The sequence below is a fragment of the Mesoplodon bidens genome (assembly GCF_964165515.1).
Source record: "Mesoplodon bidens genome assembly, chromosome: 9".
NCBI classification, from domain to species: Eukaryota; Metazoa; Chordata; class Mammalia; order Artiodactyla; family Ziphiidae; genus Mesoplodon; species Mesoplodon bidens.
This window is the reverse complement of record NC_138166.1, coordinates 63,070,613-63,096,605: the sequence shown is the minus strand read 5'-3', so window position 1 is coordinate 63,096,605 and position 25,993 is coordinate 63,070,613. Positions and strand designations below refer to the sequence as shown.

Here is a 25,993-nt window from a genome sequence, read left to right as displayed (position 1 = left end):
ATACATAGAAAATCCTAAAGATGCCACCAGAAAACTACTACAGATAATCAATGAATTTGGAAAAGTTGCAGGTACAAAATTAACGCACAGAAATCTCCTGTACTCCTATACACTAACGATGAAAGATCAGAAAGAGAAATTAAGGCAAAAATCCCATTCACCATTGCAACAAAAAGAATAAAATACCTAGGAATAAACCTACCTGAGGAGGTAAAAATCCTGTACTCAGAAAACTATAAGACACCGATGAAAGAAATCAAAGATGACACAAACAGATGGAGAGATATACCCTGATCTTGGAAGAATGAATATTGTGAAAATGACTATACTACCCAAAGCAATCTACAGATTCAATGTAATCCCTATCAAATTACCAATGGCATTTTTTTTACAGAACTAGAACAAAAAATCTTAAAATTTGTATGGGGACACAAAAGACCCCAAATAGCCAAAGCAATCTTGAGAAAAAAAGACAGAGCTGGAGGAACCATACCCCCTGACTTCAGACTATACTACAAAGCTACAGTAATCAAGGCAGTAGGGTACTGGCACAAAAACAGAAATATAGATCAACGGAATAGGATAGAAAGCACAGAGATAAACCCACACACCTATGGTCAACTAATCTGTGACAAAGGAGGCAAGGATATACAATGGAGAAAAGGCAGTCTCTTCAATAAGTGGTGCTGGGAAAACTGGACAGCTACATGTAAAAGAATGAAATGAGAACACTTCCTAACACCATACACAAAAATAAACTCAAAATGGATTAAAGACCTAAATGTAAGACTGGACACTATAAAACTCTTAGAGGAAAACACAGGAAGAACACTCTTTGACATAAATCACAGCAAGATCTTTCTTGACCCACCTCCTAGAGAAATGGAAATAAAAACAAAAATAAACAAATGGGACCTAATGAAACTTAAAGCTTTTGCACAGCGAAGGAAACTATAAACAAGACGAAAAGACAACCCTCAGAATGGGAGAAAATATTTGCAAAAGAATCAACGGACAAAGGAATAATCTCCAAAATATATAAACAGCTCATGCAGCTCAATATTAAAAAACAACCCAATCAAAAAACAGGCAGAAGACCTAAATAGACACTTCTTCAAAGAATTCATACAGATGGCCAAGAGGAACATGAAATGCTGTTCAACACCACTAATTATTAGAGAAATGCAAATCAAAACTACAATGTGGTATTACCTCACACTGGTTAGAATGGGCATCATCAGAGAATCTACAAACAATAAATGCTGGAGAGGGTGTGGAGAAAAGGGAAACCTTTTGCACTGTTGGTGGGAATGTAAATTGATACAGCACTATGGAGAACAGTATGGAGGTTCCTTAAAAAACTAAAAATAGAAATACCATATGACCCAGCAATCCCACTACTAGGCATATACCCAGAGAAAACCATAATTCAAAAAGACACATGCATCCCAATGTTCATTGCAGCACTATTTACAATAGCCAGGACATGGAAGCAACCTAAATGCCCACTGACAGATGAATGGATAAAGAAGATGTGGTACATATATACAATGGAATATTACTCAGCCATAGAAAGGAACAAAATTGGGTCATTTGTAGAGACATGGATGGACCAAGAGACTGTCATACAGAGTGAAGGAAGTCAAAAAGAGAAAAACAAATATCGTATATTAATGCATATATGTGGAATCTAGAAAAATGGTACAGATGAACCAGTTTCCAGGGCAGAAATAGAGACACAGATGTAGAGAACAAACATATGGACACCAAGAGGGGAAAGCAGTGGAGGGATGAATTGGGAGATCGGGATTTACATATATACACTAATATGTATAAAATAGATAACTAATAAGAACCTGCTGTATAGCACAGGGAATTCCACTTTGTTGTACAGTAGAAAATAACACAACATTGTAAAACAACTGCATCCCCCCCCCAAAAAAAAAAATACCAGAGAAGTGATACTTGTGTGCTTCTCAGTGCCTCATACTGGGCGTACGTGACGTTGATAGATCTTACTGCAAGTAATGTTAACTGTAATCATTTGGTTAAGGTGGTATCTACCAGCTTTCCCTGCTGTAAAGTAATATTTTCACCTTTCGAGTTAATAAATAAATTGGGGGGGATACTTGGAGACTATGCAAATATCCTATTTCTCCTCAAACTTTCTCCCATTGATTTTAGCAACCACTGGTGGATCTCACCTGAAATTATTATTATTGTGATGTCTCTCTAATGGTGATTTTGTATTTCCCTCACTCCTTCTACATTTATTAAATGGAATTATACTATAAGGAAGAGCTGTCCCTCCTCCTCCATTTATTTATTCAATTATTTATTTATGTCAATATGAGTTCATCAACATTTATTTTATTCAGTGGGTTATAATCCAACGCTATCATTATTTATTTTGTTGCTCAGAATTGTTCCAGCTTTGGCTGTTGGGAGCTCCTTGAGGCTGGCTTCTCTGTCTTTTGAACATGTTTTCAGGCTTTCTGGCATAGTGAGATGCTCCAGGCTCATCGTGTGTTTTCTTGCCTCTGGTCTGGAATCAACTCCTTTCCCAAGGAGCACTGGTTCCTTTTTAGGTTGTTATTCAAGTTTTAAAATTTCTAATTCTTTTTTCTTCTAGATGAAAGAGCTATTGCTGTTTATTTTTAAGGTAAAGATCCCTTGCATTTGGATGTCCTTTGAATCTTGAGAAATGCTTTTCCACACACAGTACAATACTTATGATAGAGAAAGTAAGAAAAGCAGGATATACTACTACTTTTAAAAAAAAGCATGCATTACCCATATAATTAGCCTTGTTCCTTTTATTAAAGATGGTAAACAAAACTTGGGTACTAGGAATGCTTACTCCTGTTAGTATGTTGTTGCTTCTAGGCCTTCTCAGCAGAGCAAGGGAATATTATGCATACTCACCACATGCACACACACACACACACACAGCTATTTTACTTTTGTATCCATGTTTCTGTGTGTGTGTGTGTGTGTGTGTGTGTGTATATATATATATATATAAACAAATATATACTAAAAAACCATGAGTTCATACTAATACCTATGCTTTCAGTCCAATACTACTTCCCCCTTCCATAATTCTAACCTCTTTGTTTCAAACCTGACAACCCACACCTGTACAAGAAATACTAACTCGATTACCGTATTTTCCCTTAGCTTCACAATATCCAGTCAAAATACTGTTTTCCAGAATTACCCAGGTTAGTGTTTTTCTTTCCCACTCTCTTCACTGTGGATATGTTATTAATTCACAATAAAGTGAGACTCACCTGTTACATTTTGGATTCCCCCATATCCTGGTTTTATTTACCTATTTATTTTTGGAGAGGGAGTATGCAAAAGATTACTGTGGTTCCAGGAGTCAAGGTAATATTCAAAGGAGTTCTTGGAAAAGAATTGTTCCCTCCTCATCTCTGCTATCATGTTCCCAGGTCCCCACTTCTTTCCACCCCTCTCCCATTTACTCCCTATAGGTAACCAATCTCTTTAGTTCTTGGTTTATCCTTCCTGTATTTGTCTTGCATGAATAAGCAGACACATGTATATTATCTTATATACCTTCCTTCTTACCTTAAGGGACGATTACTGTAATACTATTCTGTACTTCACCTTTTTAATTAACCATATACACTGTTCAAAATGTTTTGAAGTTAAGTTCTCATATAAAATTAGAAGAGAGATTCTAAAACTGAGGGAATATGTGACACATGATGACATTGGCAAAACCACCATGGAAACAGTAAGGAAAAGTCACAATAATTCATTTACACACTCAATTCAAGAAATACTTTTCAAGCATACACTATATTCCAGGAACCAGAAGTTTCAACATCTTTAACCATAAGGAATTTACAGCCTGGAGGGGAAAGTTGAGAGTAAAAAGACAATTCTAATACATTGGGGTAAGTGCTATGATAGGGGTACTTTATAGGGGTATATAGGAGAAACACAAAACCTTGATTTGGTGAATGGGAGGAAGGAAGTGGAGACGTCAGAGTTTCTGGAAGAGATACCATGCAAGCCGAAATGTGAAGGTCAATTAGGAATTGGCTGGGCAAAAGTAGTAAGGTAGGAAGAGGCAGGGACTGCAAAAATAAGGCCTTGTCCAAATGTGTTTTTTTTTTTTGATGTTTTAGTTTAAATTTTATTTCCTGCCCCCAAACATCCATTAAGCCCCCAGGAGAAGGAAAAGGGGATGTGACTAGCAATAGAGAGAAACTTTCTTCACAAAAATGGCTATAGCAAGCTTAGGCACTTTGGGTGAAATCTCTCTGGGAAGTACTGGCAGAGGAATAAAAGGCAAACTGACACAGAAGTATTGCTTGGTGTGCATTTCCAGGCTCTGCCTTCGTTCTCATCTCTTGGTGGCAGGTGGAGGAAGAGGAGAAAAGGTTAAACTTTTTTATAAACCGGCAGAATAAGCTTATAACATCCTCTCACTATCTCTGCATAGGTTCTAGTCTCTGCAGCACTACATAAGCTTTGCCCAAAGTAATGAACAGTTGAAAGTCAAATGTAATACTTCACCAAACAACTTAAAAATGCTTGCACACTGGAAAGGATTAAGTTTCAGAGAACACAAATGGACCCAGAGCAACTTTTGCCAAAAGAGAATATTGTGCTAAACGTACAGCCATAGCTCTTTTCCATATGAAGAAACAGTCAGAAGGATAAAAGAACTTGGTCAAAATCACACAAGTAAGTAGGACAGAATCTGGTCTGTCTGTCCTAAGGGTTGTGTTCTTTAACCACCAGGCTAGCTTTTCTCAAATCTGATTCATGCACAGAATAACTATACACCTCTGTTTGCCTTGAATATTCCCTGTTTATACGTATGCCTGCTGCAGTTTTTAATATTGCCCACTTTGACTCCCAAAAGCAACCGAGAATACATAATAATTTGGTCACTCTATCCATGGACCACTGTGGTGGGACTGCCCAGAAAGCTTACTAAAAGTGCAGCTTCCTGAGCCCTACTCCAGATCTTGATAAGTTTTCTTAGGGTTGGCTCAAGAATCCAGGTACAAGTCTTTTTAAATGCTTTTGTGGAACCCCCCAGGTGAGTCTCTCACTCTCGTAAGTTAATAAACCATTTATTCCGCCTTCCCCAGATGCCCAGCCAGGTCCTGTTAAGGTAGGAGTCCCCCCGCCACATCGGAGGAATGCTCCCAGTCAAGTAATCTCTGGAGCCTTGGAGAATCTGAATGGTCTCATGCTGGCCCACCTGCCATGACAAACCTCCTCCAGAGCATTCCCCTTCACATTTTACATTCTACCACTCCCAAAGGCAGTCTGCTCCAATGAGGCCTGACATCGTCTGTCCTAACGTGCACCCGCTGATTCAAGCAGTTTAGGAATAGAAGGTGCTGTGGTTCTCAACCAGGGTGGCCCAACCTCTAAAATGGTAGTCTAAGCAGTCTCTACCTCCTGGGCACATCGCCTCTGCAACAGCCCCATTAAACGAATGTCCCATCTTTGCTTTTTCAAGGTAGGCAACAGGGAGTCCCCTCCTAAAGAAGGTTCTCTCTCATTGCCACACTATCAAAGGCTGCCCCAAATGTTCCTTCCTGTGGGCCTGATCAGGCTAAGGGCAGAGTTGTCTCTTTCCTTCTCTGAGTCGGACCAAATCATCTTAGTAACACCTCTTCACAGTGTTGACCATGTTTTTCACAGGGGCTGCTGCTGAGCTTTTATCTCATCCTTTCATGGTGGAGAGAGAGAGGATTCTAATGATTTTTACTTCTAGGGGAGAGGGGAGTGTAGTGATTATGTTGTCATTTTGTATTATGTCCTTTTGTCATGAATTTGTTTTCAATTTCATATTAAAATGGGCCCACCATTCCCACTTTGTGAGGTCATTCAGCACCCTCATTTTGCACCTTTAACATCTGTCTCAGTATCACTTGGAAATGTTTGAAATGGCATGAGCTTGTCCTCACATTCCTGTTAGCTGTAAACCCGGAGCCCCGACATGAACCTATCCATTGAGCAGAACACCTCTCCACTACCTGTGTAACACTGGGTAGGCCCCTTAACCTCTTGGTTTTTTTAAGTCCTCAGTTGTAAAAATGTGAGGGTGCTATGAATTTATACTTGGGGCAGGACAAGGTCGAGAAGAGTGTGTCTTTGCTTTTATTCTTCCAAACTGGAATGTCTTCCCTCTCTTCCCCATGGGTCCAAATCTCACTTGTCCTTCAGGCCCACTGCCAAGGAGCCTTCCCTGATTCCCCAGTCCCCACAAATCTCCGCCTCTTAGGGCCAGTGCCATACAACCTAGCTGTCTCTTACGTTAACCTTGCCTCTCAAGCCAATCTCAGAATGTGGGTCTCTCTTGCCCTCCTGTGGCCCCTGGGGCTGTGCCAGCCCACTGGCACACCCCACGTGGGGTGTCTACTAGACCAGGGCATGGGTGTGGAGGCCCAGGTGTGAGGGGCCAGGCAGAGTACCTCTGCCTCTACCCTGTTCTCCTCCACAAAACTGCCCCTCCTCCTGAAGCCTGCCTCTCAAGTCACAGGTTCCTTATATGACCTCACTGGGTAGTGATGACCTCACAGGCCTTCTCACAGTTTCCATGGCAGGGTAACTATGGAAACGTGCTGCCCTCAGAGAAACCTCCCTACCCTGCAGGGAACTTCTTTCCCTGGAGAAAGTTCTCCACCAGATACCAATCTCTTTGGTTGTCTGAGAGAGAATGTCTGACCAGATCTTCTATATTTACTCTAATCTGTCCTCTGTTCCCTGGGAAGGCAGTGCAGCAGGTACACCGAGACCAGGCATCTGTACAAGAGGCATGTGGTACACACAACCTCCCCTGGCTGCCACATGTTCCTGTGGGGCTTGCCCACCACGTACACCTGAACACTTTCCCAGCTCTAAGTAATACCAGTGACCTGGGACACCTTCAGTGACCCACAGTGCTCACTGCTGAGGACAAGTGAAAGGTCATCCCTGGACAAGTGTGCAGGAAGGTTCTGATCTTTATAAATGGAGCCTTCCCCTTTGAGCTACAGGATGCTTCCATTCAGACCCTTTTCTGATTGGCCTCTTAGCAAAAACAAGTGCATTTTTGTTGGCAAAAGGTAAATGGAGCAGTTTGAGGAAGAGGGCCGCTCTTGAACCACACCTTCAAACCCAGGCACCTCTGTGCTGTCATGTAGACGTCTGTATCGGTCCCCTCAGACACATCCCACACTGAGTTGCTGAGTACTAGGGGAGAGGGTGGTGCCATATTGATGGGAAGACCGGAAGAACGAAGGCGGGGGGGTGATGAAGTGCTAATGAGACTGGAGGGCTGAGGAGATGGTGTCCCAGGAGGCTGGGTTGATGTGAGCCTAGACTTGGTACCCAGAACCCAGTTTTGAGTCTCTTGATCACTCTGCCTCAGTATTTGGCCTTGTTCTAATCTACATAGAAGTATCAGAGGGCTAGAGTTCAATGTGGTTGAAACAGGCAGTATAAATGGTGCCCAAGAGGGGTTGCCAAGGTGGGCGGGGTTCTTAACCAATTTATATTAGATTATTTTTTACCAAAATTTGAGAGACATTTCCATTAAAGCCTCAGAAGTGACAGACTGCAAGAAATGTTTTCTCTGTTGTGGAAGGGAGAGATGGAGAGGATCATGATTGCAATTACTTTCGGGTTCTGCTATTTTCCCTGGAAACGGTGAAGAGACTTCCTCATCTGCTGCAGCCGTAGACTCTAGGAATTGCTTTTGCAGCCAGTGTCCCTTCTCTAGGGACTCATAGAGGTGATGGGCCAAGGCTGTGTTTTGGATGTCAAGTAGATTAAAGGTCTTCAGCCAGAAACTGGGAGAGACATGAGAGTGGGAAATTCTGGCAGGAGTCTGTGTACAGCAGAAGTGACTGATCAGTTCTGATTTTCTTTGCAGCAGCAGTGGCTCCCGTTTCTCCTCCTACACCTGGTCACTACCATGTCCTCTACCGAGGGTGTGGAGAAATGCAGTTGGGCCGGCATGGGGAGACAAACTGCCTGGTTGGTGGCTACCGGGTCTACAGGGATGTTCCTTTGGCCACGCCAGCAAAGGTGGAAGCAGAGAAGCCAGTCCGTAGACATGCTCCCAAGAGAAAGCACTCTCCAGAAAGGTCGGATGAAGATCTGGGTTGCTCCAGACCCCAAATCCGGCGACTGTAGCATGGTGCCAGGAGGCGAACCCCACAGAATCTTGCAGGTGAGCCATCCTGAAGAGAGGGCAATGGTTTAACTGCCTAAGGCAGTGAATGCCTCTTCCTGCAGTGACCCCCCTCTCGCCCCCCCACTGCCCACTGCCACAGATTAGAATCTGCGTCGTTCTGTCTGAGCCTTCCCCAGACAGAAGCCTCCTTCCACACTAAATGGCCATAAGCAAGGAGCCTCAGAAACTGAGGTTTGAAATGAGAGTCTGCCCTGAACATCCCAGGGCTGAAGCTGGCCTGGAAGAAAACCTGACGTTCCTCTGCTCAATCCTCAGGGGCCCCTGTGTGAGCTGAAGAAAGAAAAGTCTACAATCTGTGAGCCAAGGAGGATGCAGGAGCAGAGACAGGGTGCAGAGAAGCCTTAGCTGTCTACACATGGGCTCCTGCCCTGAGCCATTGTCAGCGGCCACCACCACAAACCAGCGGGGAGCTGGGCTTTTTGAAACTGAAAGCAGCAATCGGTGGCTTCCCGAAGAGCCTCCTGCCTGGGGTCTCAGGAGGCAAGATAGAGAGACCCAGGAAGACCTGCTCCCTGAAGCAAGAACAGGATGGAGAGTCAAGCAGCATGCACCCTGCCCCGAGGTTCACATGCTCCTTTATTGCCAGCCCTTTCTGTACCCAGTGGGGTCCCTTACTGCTCAATAAAATGTTTTTGTGTAACAGATTTCTAGGGTCGCCAGTGCTCAGACTTAGGTCACTACCCTTGTGCTAGGCACTCCTGCCACCCGGGAAAGGTTCCAAAGGTGGAACAGTTCCAGGGGGTGCCAGGGATCAGAGCAAAAACTTGAAAGGCTGGGGATGAAGGAGTTTGGGCACAGTCCCTAAAGCATCTCAGTGGTTGAGCTTCTGTGAGAAGGCACATCCCCAGTATGTGTGTGTGTGTGTGTGTGTGTGTGTGTTGGGGGGAGGGGGTCCCTAGAGGAGGCAGCTAGAGGCAGGGCCTGAGGCTGGAAATGGGGAATGGCGTGCGGTCTCTGAGCAAGCACAGGCACTTAGCTCTTGAGGTTTCTGGGAAAGCTACAGCCACAAGGGCCATGAGATAAGGCAAGTGTAGCAGCAGAACCCAGGTGCCAGGTCTTTCCTCAGAACCTATACTTCTCCACGAGGCCGGGCCTTCCATGCTGAGGTAGGAGGGATCCTGGCCAGAAGGTCAGCCAGCAGCTCTGGGAGGAAGGTTGCTGCGGTGGGGGCTCTGCTGCCATGGAAATCACTTCATTTCCTTCCACTCAAATAGCCTGCTGACTGGGTTCCTGCTCTGTTGAGTAAAAGGGTTGCTGACTCTCCCCAGAAGGTTGTTCAGTTCACATCCCAAAAGTCCCTCTATTCAGGCCCTGGGGAGGTGTAGCGACTCCTGAGGGCGCTCTTTCCTGAGGTTGGCTGACAGAAGTGGGGGAGGTCCCTGATAGTTCCCAGGCGCTGGTTGAAGTCCCCAGAGAATGGTCACGCAGGTTTGGGAGTCAAGTAGGTGGAGAGAGAAGGTCGGGGGCAGAGGGCCCCTTCTTGAATCCAGAGCTCACAAGGTTACCCCCCCATTTCCAGAAACTCTCTCTTCCCCCACACCAGCCCCCATGGCCCAGTACCAGGAAACCGGGAGCCCAGAGGACTTGTGGCCACAGAGACACTTGCACGCAGCCCTCGGGGTGGGTGGGGCCGGCTGCAGGCAGATGGGGACGAGGTGTGCTCCCGGGAGGCCTCGGGCTGAAGGTGGCCCTCTGAGAGAAGCACCCCAGCTTGGACAGGAAGGTTAGAGGCGGGGCAGAGCAACCTAGGGCGCCCCCTCAGAGCAGTGGGAGTGGGAAGGGGGCGGGGGCGGAGGGAACCCGCGATGGGAGGCGAGTGGGCTCTCAGCAGAGGCCAGCTTAGCCCGCGGGAGCTGCCTCTGAGCAGGGGGCGGGAGGGCAGTGCCGCCCTGTGGCTCCCGGGCTTCGCGGATAGCAGCTCTCTGCACACGGGTTTTGCAGGGTCCTGTGACTCTGTATCCCTTCCCTCAACCCGCGCCCCTCGCGAGGCCGCGCCGCTGGGTGGCCTGTGCCGACGGGCAGAACCCCATCGCCCGCCCCTCTCAGACCCGCCTTTGCCCGCCTGCCTGTCCCTGCACAGCTTGCGGCCCGGGGGGCCTCGAAGGTCCCAGCGCACTCAGCCAGCGGCCTCTGCTGTGTCTGCTGCTCCTGCTGTGTCTGCTGCTGCGGCCGGTAACCCGTGCAGACCACGCCGGAAACCTCCAGTACCCCAAGTCCGCGGGAGCGCACGCAGGCCCTGATGCGGGACTTCCCGCTTGTGGACGGGTGGCTGCAGCGTGTGCGGGCTGCTGGGGGCCGCTGGGGGCCTAGCCTGGCCCTGGGCAGGGGAGGAGGTCCGGAGCATGCAGAGCTAGTGGGGATGCTCCCTCACACCACCCCTGGATGTCCTCTCCATCATCTATGGATGCCCTCCCCCTTCTCTGTCATCCCCTCCCTGGTGGGAACCCCTCAGCCCAGGCCTCAGCTGCTCCTAGTATAGTCTGTGTGACAGTGTGAGGTGGGGGACCCCCAGACTGGCCCAGGCCAGGCAATGTGTCCTGCCTGATCCCAAGACCTAAGGAGCCCACCCATTTGCCTTGACCTCCCTCCAGCCACAACGACATGCCCCTGGTCCTGAGGCAGTTTTACCACAATGGGCTACAGGATGTTAATCTGTGCAATTTCAGCCATGGCCAGACCAGCTTGGACAGGCTGAAAGACGGTCTCGTGGGTGCCCCGGTACCAAAGGGACACACAAGGTGCCAACATGGCTGCTGGGGAATGTGGGGCAGTTTGGGGGCCTCAGAGACCACAGGTTAGTCACATTGGAACTAAGTTACCATAGTGACCTAGAAAGTGCCATGCCATGGATGCTGGGGGCTACAGGGGTCACAGTGAGCCAACCTGACGGGCTTCCAAGTGCCACAGAAAAAGCAACGCATTACACATGATTTCTGGGCACAGTGAGTGCTGTGCCAGCTGAGGAGGCTATGAGAAGCCCAAGGAGTTCCAAAGCCCAAACTAAGCCCTGGCCTTCCCTCAGTTCTGGTCAGCCCATGTCCCATGCCAGACCCACGAACGGGATGCTGTGCGCCTCACCCTGGAGCAAATTCACCTCATCTGCCTCATGTGTGCCTCCTATTCTGAGCTGGAGCTTGTGACCTCAGTTAAAGGTAGACGGGGGACTTCCCTGGTAGTCCAGAGGTTAAGACTCCATGCTTCCACTGCAGGGGGCTCGGGTTTGATCCCCAGTGGGGGAACTAAGAGCCCTCATGCTGCGCGGCACGGCCAAAAAAAAAAAAAAAAAAAAGGTAAACAGACTGGTGGTGGTAGGTGTTAGGGACTTCAGTAAGCTACTCCTGCCTCTGAAAATGATCATCTGACCTACCTGCCCCCAGCTCTCAACAATACCCGGAAGTTGGCTTACCTCAACGGTGTGGAGGGCGGCCACTCACTGGACAGTAGCCTCTCCATCTTGCGTACCTTCTATGCACTGGGTGTGCGCTACGTGACACTCACCCACACCTGCAACACGCCCTGGTGAGCACAGTGCAGATGGTAAGGGCCCAGTGAGGCAGGGATCTGCCCAAGATCACGCTGGGGCCCAAAGCAAGTTTACCCCTGGGATCCAGCCCTGAACCTGGGGTCGGGAGGGGAATGGAGGTTTGCAGAACAAGACTGAATCCCCAGAAGGGCCCTCCTACTGCCAGGCACAGCCCAGTTTGGGTCCCTCCTCTTGCACCAGGGAGTTGCAGGTGTAGACGGGTCGACAGAACCTCTTTCTAGGCTCTTGTAGCCAAGTCATGGACACCAGTCAGACTGCCTCCTGGCCATCCTGCAGGGCACAGAGCTCAGCAAAGGGTATCCACCCCTTCTACAGCAATGTCAGTCGGCTGACCAGCTTCGGCGAGGTAAGGACCCAGGTTCCATACCCTGCCCCACATCAATGTACAGTGCCGCCTGTTCCCTACAGATAAATGCACACAAGATAAATGCAGCCCTGATGCCCTCTCCCCATCCTGTCCCTGCAGAAGGTGGTGGCAGAAATGAACCGCCTGGGCATGATGGTGGACTTGTCCCATGTCTCGGATGCTGTGGAACAGCGAGCCCTAGAAGTGTCACAGGCACCTGTCATCTTCTCCCACTCAGTTGCCCGGGGTATGTGCAAGAACACTCAGAATGTTCCTGATGATATCCTGCAGCTGCTGGTGAGAGACTGCCCTGGCCCTCAAACCTAAAGCAAGAGGTTCAAACCACGAGACCTTGAACCTGAGCCTCTTCTCCCTCAATTTCCTCAAACCCCAGGTTAAATATCTTCTGCCCCCAAAACCCACGGTCCACAGCCCCTGAACTCTTGAGCCCTAGGTGGGGGTCTAGGTGGTAAGATACTCCTCCAAACCCAGAAACCAGGGCCAAGACACCACCCAGACCAGGGCTGCGGCTCCTCCATTCACACAAACCCAGAGAGGAGATGACTGTGACCTCAAAGCCAGGGCTGAACACCTTATTCACAGGGGCCGAGAGAGTGAACAGGCAGGTAGCTGTGCTGGGGGCCAAGCTGACTGTCCACCGGTCCGCCCCTGCAGAAGAAGAACGGTGGCATCGTGATGGTGTCCTTGTCCGTGCAGGTGCTGCAGTGCAACCCGTTAGCCAATGTGTCTACTGTGGCAGGTGAGCCTCACCCTGGGCTCTCTGAAAACTCTGATTTGGAGCTGAAGCTGGGTCCAAATTTGGGGAGGACTTCAGAAGAGCCCCAGTGGTTTGACCCACCTGTTGGCAATAGGTACAGCTCCCAAAAACCCAATAATGGACAGTACACAGCACCTTGGTGCCATGTGGAACTGGAGCCACAGAATCAAAACTGCGATACTGATGGGTATCAGGGAGGCTGTCAGACACAGAGCCCGGGTGCTGCCCATCTGTGCCTCTGCAGGGGCTCCTAAAGCACACTGCCCCTACCTCTGACCAAGGGACTGGACAGCTCCTTAGGTTTCTGGGGTCTTCATCAGTTGTACTCTTATTGCTCTCTCATCCTCCACACCTGGGGAAAGGAGCCCCCACAGGTTCTCAAGGAGACTGGGAGGCAGGGTGAATCTTGGGTGAGAAATGGCCCAAACAGGGGGCTCTGGGGTCCACTCCAAATCTGAAGTCCAGTCTAGAGCCAGCTGGGATCACTTCAGATCAAACCTCAGGGTCCTCTAGTTGGTACTCTCGGTGCCAGGCCATGAAGGAACTGGCCTGTTTGGCCAACAGGCTGCAAAAAGGGGAATCAACAGAGGCCAGTCATCACCCCCACCCCTGCCCTGGAAGCTCCACACTGCTGACTTTCCATTCTTCAGATCACTTTGACCACATCAGGGCAGTCACTGGATGCAAGTTCATTGGGATTGGGGGAGATTATGACGGGGCTGGCCGGTGGGTGCTTCCCCGTGGCTTGTCTCAGGCTGGCTGGGCAGCAGTGGGACTTTCACAGCCACCGTGCCCACCACACTGTGGTCCTCATGGCCTTGACCATAGCCTCAGGTGTGCTGGCCCAACTGGTATCTCCCCTCTCCCAGGGTCTGCTTCCTGGGCTCTCCTGTCTATTTGGCCCTACTCTAGGTCATTATATTTGTCTAAAACACCACACAGAGCTCATCTGCCCAGCATCTGCGCCCATCCAGTGCCAGCAGACCCATGGCCTCTGAGCAGACTCTTAGCAAGGTCTGGGCTGGGCTGACCGTCTTCTCTGCCTGCAGTTGGGCCTGTGCATGCAGGGGGGTCAACCCAGTTCTTAAAAAGCTTTTCTTCTCTTTATAAACGGGGGCAAAAATTGCATTCAGTGAAAGGCATAGATCGTAACAGTACAATTTGATGACTTTTGGTGAATAGTTGAGGCGCTTTTGGGGCCTTCCTCTGAAGGATGAAGAGCAGGAGTGAATCATTTACTCTCTCCAAGTCTCCATTTTCCATATCTGACCAGGGCTGGGGTTCAGTGGACCCTGGACACATAGGGCTTTGGTTCTGACTCAGGACTAGGGAACAGGTCTGAGGCCCAATAGCTGGCTGGCTGGTGGCCACACAGGTTCCCACAGGGGCTGGAGGCCGTGTCCATATACCCGGTACTGATAGAGGAGTTGCTGGGGCGTGGCTGGAGTGAGGAAGAGCTCTGGGGTGTGCTTCGAGGAAACGTGCAGCGGGTCTTCAGACAGGTGGGACAGGTATGCTGGGCTGGGCAAAAGAGTAGCTCTGAGCAGGTGGTCTGAGCAGGTGTACACGTGGGTTCTGTGAGAGGTGCTGCCCACTGACTGCCGCCTCCAGGTACAGGAGGAGAACGAGGGACAGAGTCCCTTGGAGGATGAGTTCCCAGATGAGCAGCTGGGCAGCTCTTGCTGCTCCGTCCTCCACGTCTGCATCAGAGAGAGGATCTGGCTCCAGACCAGAAACTAACCAGAGCTGCGGTTTGTGGGAATCCCATTTTATCACCTAAGTGGTCATTCTCAAAATCTTGCCCCCACATGGGCCCAGGCCTCACAGTTATTGCTGTCTTCCCAGTCCTCATTGTTTGGCTCTGGTGATCCAGTTAATCCTGCCAGATGTCACTTTGGCAGCCACAGATACCCCACAAAGTTTCCTTGCATGCGAGCACAAACATTTCGTGAAAATAAATGCTTTAGAAATGGAATCAGCATGAGTGTCCTTCTCCGTGATGGGGTCTGTGGTGCAAGCTCCCAATACTGGGGTTTGGTGGGGGACCCTGCAGTTTAGACACTGGATACTCAAGGAAGACCCGTTGGCAGTGGCCTGAGGAAACCCAGGTGGCTTGGCTCAGCACTGGAAGAAGACAGTGGGTGGCTCTGGCTGCAGAAGGGTGGACCTTACTCGATTCCCTCTGTGTAGCTCACCTCAATCCAGATCCTGACCCACTGAGTACCACCTGGGGATCTTCAGGTAATTCTGGTTCAGATGCCCAAGAAGAGAACATGCCTAGATCACAAATGATCTTTGTACCTATCTTTGCCCAGAATCTCAGGCTACTTAATGGGCTATGGACCTCCAGTGGCTAGACTGCTCTGGATGTGGGCACATCTCCTCCCCTGTTCCTCAGGGACTTCCTCTCTAATCAGTTCAGGCTACTTAGACAACCACCCCATCTTCCCCCAGTTCATTAATGATAATAGCAACTGCACTAATTATAGACAAAATTGAGTTAATACACTGAGTTAATAATGAGAGGTAGGGCTTCCCTGGGGGCGCAGTAGTTAAGAATCCACCTGCCAATGCAGGGGACACGGGTTTGAGCCCCGGTCCGGGAAGATCGAACATGCCACGGAGCAACTAAGCCTGTGCGCCACAACTACTGAGCCTGCACTCTAGAGCCCGTGTGCCACAACTACTGAGCCCACGTGCCGCAACTACTGAAGCCCGCGCGCCTAGAGCCGGTGCTCTGCAACAGGAGAAGCCACCACAATGAGAAGCCTGTGCACCACAACGAAGAGGAGCCCCTGCTCACCGCAACTAGAGAAAGCTCATGTGCAGCAACAAAGACCCAACACAGCCAAAAATAAACAAATAAATAAATAAATAAAATTAAAAAAGAAAAAAGATACAATACAGTATTGTTAACCATAGTTGCCATGCTGTACCTTAATCCCAGAATGTATTTGTCTTGTAACTGGAAGTTTGTATCCCCTGACCACCTTCACCCATTTCCCCCCCACCTCATCCCCATAGGTTAAAATTTTAAATAGAGAAGCCCAGATAAGCTTCAATGAGAAGATGACATCTGAGTAGAGATTTGAGTTAGCCAAGTTGGTATCTAGTGCAAGAGTGTACATGAGAGGAAAGGGCCAGTGCAAAGACCCTGGGGCAGGAGCTTGTCTGATGTGTTAGAAGAACAGGAAGGAGGCCACTGTGGTTGCAGCACAGAAAGGAGAAGAGAGTAATGGAAGTCAGATACACAATGGATGGAGAGCAGTAAGCAGATAGGACACAGTGGTCAGACCCCGAATGGCCTTGTAGGATGCTCTGCGGGCTTTGTTAGCTCTTCACGATAGGAGCCAGTGAAGGGTTTTAAGGAGAGGAGTGGAATGACTGATCACATTCCCCATGATCACGGTGACTGCTGTATGAAAAACAGACTGCGGGGGCCAAGGTAGACACAGGTAGATCAGTTAGAAGGCTCTTCAGTCACCGATGTCAGAGATGATGGTGGCTCAGGATGGAGAGATAGTAGGGGAGGTGGTGAGAAGTGGTCACATTCTAAAAATATTTTGAAGGTAGAGCAACATGAGTAAATCGAAGAAAATCAAAATCCCATGTCCCAGAGATAACTGTTAATTTATTTATTCTAAGCAAACATGGTCCCCTCTAAAAACCACAAAGCTTGCCAAGGATGCTCTTCTCAGAGGTACTAACTTTTTACTCCTCAGCCTACTCTGGCCTGGCCTCCCCCTGTGCCACTCCCAAAACTGCTCTAATTAAAGTCACCAATTACCTCGAAGTGGCTCAATCTACGAGACACTGACCCGTCCTCCATCTTGTTCTGCTAGCAGCACATGGCGTGGTGGAGCCTCCCCTCTTCCTTGATCTCTCTCCTCCCTGGGTTCGTCGACCGCACACTCTCCCAGTTTTTCTTTCTACCCCTGCTTTTCAGTCTCTTTTGCTGGTTTCACCTCCTCCCCTCACATGTTGAGGTTGCTCCTTAGTTGTGGGCCCTCTTCCCTTCTAATTTCACACATCGTCCCTCACAAATTTATTCACTCCCATGGTTTAAAATAGTGGCCGTGATCATCTCCAAAGGCATCCCAACCTCACACCAACTGCTCAAAACACATTCCCACTCGGATGTCTTAAGGGCATCTTCTACTCAACATGTAGAAAACAAAGCCTTGATCTTCCCTCCTAAACCTTGTCCTCTGTCTCCAATTATTTATTCAACAGACACTTACTGAGCCCCTAAGATATGCCAAGCACTGGTAGGCACTAGAGATAAAATGATGAAAGGGATACTTACAAATATGTTATAGAAAGGGAACTTACAAATATGTGTTAAATTAAAACTGTGTATAGTGCTATGAAGGAGCAGTTACGTAAGGCTGTGGGAGTCTATGTCAGCAGGGAAGAGACTGATGGGGGTTGAGGAGGGCCTCCCTTAAGAAATAATCTCTGGGGACTTCCCTGGTGGCGCAGTAGTTCAGAATCCGCCTACCAGCACTATTTACAATAGCCAGGACATGGAAGCAACCTAAGTGTCCATGAACAGATGAATGGATAAAGAATATGTGGCACACATATACAATGGAATATCACTCAGCCATAAAAGAAATGAAACTGAGTTATCTGTAGCAAGGTGGATAGACCTAGAGTCTGTCATACAGAGTGAAGCAAGTCAGAAAGAGAAAAACAAACACCGCATGCTAACACATATATATGGAATCCAAAAAAAAAAAAAAAAACAATGGTTCTGATGAACCTAGGGGCAGGACAGGAATAGAGACGCAGACATAGAGAATGGACTTGAGGACACGGGAAGGGGGAAGGGTAAGCTGGGATGAAGTGAGGGAGTGGCATGGACATATATACATTATCAAATGTAAAATAGCTAGCTAGTGGGAAGCAGCCGCATAGCACAGGGAGATCACCTCAGTGCCTTGCGACCACCTAGAGGGGTGGGATCAGGAGGGTGGGAGGGAGACACAAGAGGGAGGGGACATGGGGACATATGCATGCATACAGATGATTCACTTTGTTATACAGCAGAAACTAACAAACCATTGTAAAGCAATTATACTCCAACAAAGATGTTTAAAAAAACAAACAAACAGAATCCGCCTGCCAATGCAGGGGACACGGGTCTGCTCCCTGGTCCAGAAAGATCCCACATGCCGCGGAGCAACCAAGCCCGCGAGCCCACGAGCCCATGCGCCACAACTACTGAAGCCCGCACGCATAAGAGCCCGTGCTCCGCAACAAGTGAAGCCACTGCAGTGAGAAGCCTGTGCACTGCAACGAAGAGTAGCCCCTGCTCACCGCAACTACAGAAAGCCCACGTGCGGCAACGAAGACCCAACGCAACCAAAAATAAATTAATTAATCAATTAATTAAAACTTATATTAAAAAAAAGAAAGAAAAAATCTCTGCTGGGAATTCCCCAGTGGTCCAGTGGTTAGGACCCTGTGCCTCCAGTTCAGGGGGCCTGGGTTCAATCCCTGGTTGGGGGACTAAGATCCTGCAAGCTGGCACTGCAGCCCAATTAAAAATGAAATAAAATAAAATATAATAAAAGAAAACAAGAGGGCTTCCCTGGTGGCGCAGTGGTTGGGAGTCCGCCTGCTGATTCAGGGGACACGGGTTCGTGCCCCGGTCCGGGAAGATCCCACATGCCGCGGAGCGGCTGGGCCCGTGAGCCATGACCGCTGAGCCTGCGCGTCCGGAGCCTGTGCTCCGCAACGGGAGAGGCCACAACAGTGAGAGGCCCGCGTACCGCAAAAAAAAAAAAAAGAAAACAAGAAAGAATCTCTGATTCAAGGTCTAAAGGGTGAGAAAGTGTTTATCAGGTCAATATGTGGGGAGAAAATTTTTCCCATTTCAGTAAGTAGCACCTCCATTTACCCAATTACACATCCTTAACCCACATTCCCCACATCCAATTCATCTCTATCTCCTATTCACCTCCAAGCCATCACTAACCTTCCAAATATGACTCTAACCTGTCTGCTTTACTCCATCTACAAGGCCACCACTGTGCACAAAGCCAGTCTCCTAATGAGTCTCCCCAAATCTACTCCTGCCCCCTCCTATCCATTCTCTTACAATAGCCAGTATGGTGTCTGAAAAAGGCATCTCTGCTAACACCACTTCTCTGTTTATACCATGCAATGGCTTCCCACCAAGTTTAGGATAAATCCCAAACAGATGATGGACTGGAGGTTGAAAGACAAGAAGGAGGTAGGGTGTTAGGTTAGAAAGAGGGATAAAGGGTCTAGGCAAATGGCAAAAAGGGCTGAAGAGAAAATGATCAACACTTGTACAACAGTCCTGATGCAGGCAGGAAAATGCAGGAATAGTGAAGGAATACCAATAGCCACTTTTTATTTCTGCAATGCCTTTGCAATTCCCAAAGTGCTTCATTTATAACTGTGATTCTCAAACCGAGCTGTACATTAGAATCATCTGGAGAGATTTTAAAAACTACCAATGGCCAGGCCTCACCCCAAGCCAATTAAATCAGAATATACAGTTCACTAGGGCAGGAATTTTGTCTGTTTTGTTCACTGTCCATATGAAAAGTACCTGGCACATTCATGGTGCTCAGAAAATATTTACTGAATGAATAAATGAATCCACCATCACCTGAGATCCAAGGAAGAATTCTTCTCAAACCTTAGGGAGTAACCAGGCAACGTCAGTTACCATGGCAGCCCTGGGAAAAACATTACCGAGTGACACTAACACTACCAGGAGCCTACATTTATTTCCACAATAAGTAAACCTTTCTCATTTCTAAAGTACTATACTGTGAAATATGCATCTCAGTCACAACTAGAGGTTACTCAATGTCTGCTGTGAGCAGGAGGAAAAGAGAAGGGCCTTACACAGTATCTAAAGCAATGACAAGAAGAAACTAGGGGCCATGGGCAGAGACAGGCTCAGACAGGCTCCAATCCCTATGACATTCTGAGGTGATCACTTTGTAAGGGCTCGAGCATGAGAAAGCAGCCACTAACCAGCTACTCTTGTCTCAAATATTTGGAGAAAGTCAATGCAAATACATACCTATGTATTATTCTTTTCTGATAATTCTTTCAGTGTATCCCTTCTGGCTTTGTGCAAAGCGATTCTTTGTTTTGTACCTCGCCGCTGCTGAGCTCTACAGATCCCGCTCCTTCCACACAGTTCGCCAATTCCGCGGGCCTTACTGTGTCCAAATGTTTAAAGAGAAAATCCAGTTTGTTCATGTCATGGAGTGGGAGAAAAGACTAGAAAAAAAGGCAATGATGAGATTATGAGGTGATGAAGGGCCTCTTACCATGGTGAGGAATTTGGATTTAATCCTAGAAACAGTGGAGCCACAGAGGTTAAGATTTAAGCCAAGGGGTTTCTTTATACATGGTGTGAAATGCAGAAAATGTATTGAAGAAGAAAGAGTAGCGGACAAGAGAACAGGCTGCTGCAACAAAACAAATGTAGCTATAGTGGTGGCCTGGAGTAAGCTGGTGGCAGTGGAAGTAGAAATGGTTTGAGACGAGATTTTATGCATTAAGCGGATTCTAGCTTGGGCAACTAAATGTCAGTATTAATCCTGAGATACGAAAATACAAAGAGAAGTAGGCTTGGGGTAGAGCAGGATGTAGAAGACGATGACTTTAGTTTCTGAAAATGTTGAGCTTAAGGTGCATATGTCACCCTTAAGTGAAGAAGGCCAATAAGTGGTTGGATGTATGAATCTAGAGCTTGGGAGAATGTAGTGAGGATACAAATCTGGAAGTCATCAGAGTATGGAAAGTAATGACAGAAATTAAAGTCAACCAGTAAGTGAGAAGAGAGCCAAGCACAGAACCTGAAGGATATCAACTTTTTAGGTTAAGCAGAGGAAGAGGGACCCACAAAGAAGGCTGAGAAGGAGCAGCCAATGAGATGAGACAACAGCAAAGAGTAGTATCATGGAACTTGGGGGAAAGAATTACTTCAAGGAGGAAGGAACAGCCATCAGCACCAGATGCTGCTCAAGGTCGAGGAGGATAACAAGGGAGATGATTTCAGAAAAGTTTGACTTTGAAAGGAGAAAGAAACAGCAACAGCTATTGAGAGTCCTGGGATCCAGGGAAATATTAGTAATATTAAATGTACGTACTTACAACAGAAAAAAGGGAGAGACTCAGCTGAGTTTGAATGCTGCTGGGAGAAGGAATGAATTTATATAGTTTCAGGTCAAATAAAGAGCACTATATCATCAGATGGAAAGAAAAAGAATAAAGATGAGGTCTTAGGTAGACTCATCCTAAGTGCTTAATAGAGAACCAACTGGATCTGATTAGGGATCCCTTTAGTAACATGCATCTAATTAAATCTACATCAGGCTTCCATTCTGAAGGGGAACAGAACCTGAGTACCATTCCTGTCTCCTTTTCCTTTTATAGCCCTCACTATCCCAGTGAACCACCACCTGGAAGGAACTTACAACCTGGGGAAATTAAGCTCCTCATATGGTTATTTTTCTTATGTTCTTAAACTGTAGCTGTTTATACTCTTAACATAAAGGATCTAATACTTGTTCTTGTAATTTTCTTTGGAAAAATGTGTCTCTAATTTGTCAAATGTACATTCTTCTTCAATGAAATTTTACGCCAATTTAGAATCTTTCATTTCAAAGTTTTGTCTTTATATTAATAACATATGTATTTTATAACTTTTGGCAAAAAATAAACTGTATACGTAGAGTAATGACTCACTAATTCACCTTGTTTAAAAAAGGACTCCATTCTGATAATAACCAGAGCTATCAAAATAGCAAGCAAGTGTTTAAATTTGAAAGACACTAATTCTTTTCTCTCTACCTTCCAAATCATAGATATTATTTCAAAACAAACAAAACAACAGAGAACCTCCTCTTTAATTTTTAGGTGAGGAGATCCTTATTAGAAATGTTTGGCTGTCTTAATTAAATGGGAACTTTAAGGCTGATGTTGCTCTCAAAATTTACTCCCTTCCAGGAAAGAACTTACAATCAGAATATATATATATATATCTGTATAAATTATAGATATATAATACATATATAGAGACATACACATACATATATATTGCAGTATAAGATCTCTCAAAATTAGCAAAAGTGCAGACATCTTTTTCAAGATACATTACTGACATTACTGTTTTTCTGTAGCATTTCTTCATCACTAATCTAACATTATGCCAACATCTTAACAATAATGAGAACTAATCTTTCTCATCAGAATGTATCAACACTGTGTATATATAGATATACATGAATGGGTGAAGCATAAAGTGGAGTCTGTGACCCATAGGCAGAAATCAACAGAATCTATGTCTAAAGGAAACAAACCTAAATAGAAATTTGGAGATAAAACTGGTCCAGATGTTATCTGCAGACCACACTCCCTGTACTTTTTTCCAATAATAAATAAATGATCCAAATAAGATCCTGGGACACAGTCCCTTCCACTTCCCACCTTGTGCCTGTATAAACAAATGCTTTGTAACTGCTGTCTAAGAAGTGTTCTGATTTATTTATAGCTATATTTTAGAGTTATACTTACAACAGATGCTTCATCTGAGGAGCTGATAGCCTTAATGCTTTGTATTATTGATCTGGGCTCTGCTTTTGACCCTACTTGGATGCTGGTTGCTACGCAAGTCTCCAAGTCAGCCCTGAGGATGGGCTGCTAAAACTTCAGGAATGACATGCATGTCTTTCTCCTTCACTGGCAAGAGAATACCCACAACATGGCACCTCTGGACTAAATACAGAATTTAAAACAGTCTCTGCTATCTTCATGTATCATGAAAAGAACAAAAAAGACAGGGATCAAGAGAAAGAACAGAAGAAAGTAAACTGTTGCATAGCATCATTTTGTTGACTGTGATGGACTTAGTAAGGAGGTAGTCATTAAGTGGTACTGATGCATTTTCTGACAGCTCACCAAGGTCTTAGTTGGTAAATAGGTACTAGCTTATTTCTCTTTAAGTCATATTTTCCTGAAACTCTACTAGGCAACTTATGTGACAAGACCAGGCTGCCTCTTACCAAGTAGGCAAACACAGTGGGTCAGAAATGACTCAAAGTTAGAGACCCTAGAAAGCAGGGCAAGTGGTAAAAACAGAGTTAGTTCTGTATGGAACTATCTCAAATACCGTAGGAAGGGCAGAGGGCAAGAGGATTTATTGAGTATCTACTATGAGCCAGATACTAGGTTAAGGTACTTTATGTATGTTATCTTTTTGATATTTCAATATCTTTGCAAATTAGGCATTATAGTCATCATTTTAGAAATGACACTGGAGTAAATGATATAAAATTACTAGTTAGAATCTGGATTGAAGCAGGTTCTCCCCATACCAACCTTTAAGCTATTTTCACTTCCCCATGTAGCCTCACCCATCACAAGATGCAAATATTTCCTTCTGATGTTATATCTACACTGCAGGTCTGCAGCCAGACATTCCTAAGTGTTAGTTCCAAAAAATCAATACAAATCATTCTTTACCTCAAAAAGAGAGATTATCTCCCAGCAATGAGTTCAGTTTTTGGAGAAACAGGCTGGATCTGCTTTCAATCTCAAATGCCTGGTAAGGCAACGTAGAAATATTTGTGAGATTGTTATTCTCATCATAGTATGAACACACACTACATTTTCACCTCTTTTCCAGAAGAAATTGATCAGGGCTTTAAAGTAACAGCCAAGAATTTCTTTATGTAATCTTCCGTGGCAGTTTTTAGCACATCTGACGCAAAAAGGAATAAATCATTTTCCATCATAATAATAATAAAAGAAAAAGTCATCATGAGTGGAGCATTTCCCACATGCCAATCCTGCGCTGTCTTCCATGCATTATTGCCATCGGTCCTCGCAATGCTACCATTGTATCAGTTAAGGAGACAGAGGCTCAGAAGGGTTAAGTTACTTGCTCATAATCACATGGCAAGTTAAGTGGTAGACTAGAATACAGATCCATGTCGGCCTACCTCTATCTATCATGCTCCAAAAACACATCACCTCCAACTAAGTATATGTTGCTTGCCTTACATTAAAATGCCTTCCAGTATTAAAATGTAAGAGGTATTATAGGTGAGAGTTACAAATGTGATGATACAGGGGCATAGGGTAAATAGTGTAAGAATAGAACCATAGCAGGTAAGTTACATTATAGTAATGTTACCAAAATGCAAATAAAAGAAATCTCTCTCTCTCTCTCTCTCTCTGTGTCTCATTCCCTCCCTCTCTCCCCCGTCCCCCTCCCCTCCTCATTTGCCAGTAAAACAGAGAGGAGACAACTTAAAAGAACACAATCTTTATCTTTAAAGTAAAACGCAGTAATATAATGAAATATATTTTTAAATTAATGAATTCCAGGCAAGATTTTTTTACTTTTTCAAAGCTAAAATGAATAAAGCATAAGTTCCAGTCAGTACTTGGTCTTATTGGCAACAACATACTGAGATCTGAAGTTTTAGGCTAGCTTCTTTCTCAGACACTCCAAACATGTAACAAGGCCCACCATAAACAGTGTTCAAAGAAGCCCTTACTTCACATCTCATGACCCTACTTTAGCACCAAATGCAGATTGGCACAGATATTATATTGCACTCCTACTCAAGACATACCTTCCCTTCGCCATCATTTACAGTATGCACTGCAGCTAAACTGACCCAGACATGCAACTCAGTAGGCATAGAGGATTGAGTTATTCACATGAGAATCAATTTTACACTAAACTAAAATTAAAAGTTTCTTTTAAAGAGCTGGATAAGAGGCCAAAAGTACACACCATTTCTTTGAAGCATAAGCACCACACTGTCTCCTTTCTAAGACAGAGAGTTGTTGTAAAACAGGCTATAAAAATGTTATCAAAATTCAATTTTCTAATAAATGTCTTGATTTCAAATCAGAATAATGTCAGAATTGGCTCAAATAGAATGATTTTTTTCCACGTAGACTTCACTTCCTGTGTTTTGGGGACTGTAAATTCTTTTTTTTTTTTAAAGTAAAGTTTATTTATTTATTTTTTTAAATTAGTTTCTGCTTTATAACAAAGTGAATCAGTCATACATATACATCTGTTCCCACATCCCTTCCCTCATGCATCTCCCTCCCTCCCACCCTCCCCATCCCACCCCTCCAGGCGGTCACAAAGCACCGAGCTGATCTCCCTGTGCTCTGCGGCTGCTTCCCACTATCTATCTACCTTACGTTTGGTAGTGTATATATGTCCATGCCTCTCTTTCGCTTTGTCACAGCTTACCCTTCCCCCTCCCCATATCCTCAAGTCCATTCTCAAGTAGGTCTGTGTCTTTCTTTTAAAAGCAGTCTCTTAGGATGACAGTCAGAGGGTGACAATGAATTAAAAGGAAACAACTATTACTAATCCCAACAATAAATCCATTTTTAGATTTCAGGTTCCAGTGGCCTTTACCTTGGCTTAAAATTGAGTAAAATGTATAGATGCCTTAAAACCTGGGAGCTTAAATCTAGGTGAGTATGTATATATATCCTTGCAAATTATTTTATTATAGATCTGAACTTGTCATTTTGACACTATAGATGACACAGCACATCTGGAGTATTGTTTTGACAGTATTTCTGATTTACACATCTAAGACCCATTGCAATTGTCTAGGCCCTACCAATGTAAATCAAAAAATACACTCCATAGTAATCATCACACTTTTACTCATGCTCTCCATTGCATCAACAATATGGTATCAAAATGGGCATATCTTTGGTTGTGTAAAAAATATTAAGAATATCTCCTTTCTCATTTCTATGGCTCCTATCACTAAGTTTCCAAGACATAAGGCTTTTTGAGTTTTGTAGGTTAGATGTTTCAAGTTTAGTTTACGATTCAAGACTGTGTCTTATAATAGGGCACACACTTGATTTAGTGGAAGCCAATTAATTTCATTTGAGGGGAAGATGGCATTCCATCCTGTCTGCAGACGGAAACTTTGGGCAAATGGTACCTTTTCAGAGAAGCAAGAGAAAGGAATATTTCATTTCCTTTTGAGTATTTGTAGTTAATTTTAAGTAGTCCTAAGTAACAGACATGCACATTTA

At 45.7% G+C, this 25,993-nt stretch overlaps 3 protein-coding genes across 10 annotated transcripts in view; 2 read left to right on the top strand and 1 right to left on the bottom strand.

Moving 5' to 3' along the window:
- The window catches only part of BBS9 (Bardet-Biedl syndrome 9), a 481,831-nt gene that overhangs the window by 31,441 nt on the left and 424,397 nt on the right, over positions 1-25,993 (bottom strand). The window lies entirely within an intron of this gene.
- On the top strand, positions 6,716-8,175 carry LOC308623012 (DPEP2 neighbor protein-like; the record flags this gene model as incomplete). Its single annotated transcript, XM_081244845.1, has 2 exons — positions 6,716-6,782; positions 7,913-8,175. The coding sequence occupies 2 exons, from the start codon at positions 6,716-6,718 to the stop codon at positions 8,173-8,175; spliced, it is 330 nt and encodes a 109-aa protein (XP_081100971.1).
- On the top strand, positions 10,461-14,772 carry LOC308623011 (dipeptidase 2-like; the record flags this gene model as incomplete). The annotated part of the gene is given in 11 exon segments (XM_081244844.1): positions 10,461-10,501; positions 10,828-10,954; positions 11,259-11,388; positions 11,614-11,755; positions 12,057-12,126; positions 12,247-12,423; positions 12,802-12,886; positions 13,555-13,630; positions 14,280-14,415; positions 14,516-14,597; positions 14,600-14,772. Coding segments are annotated over 11 exon segments (1,224 nt in total). The 5' UTR covers positions 10,461-10,475.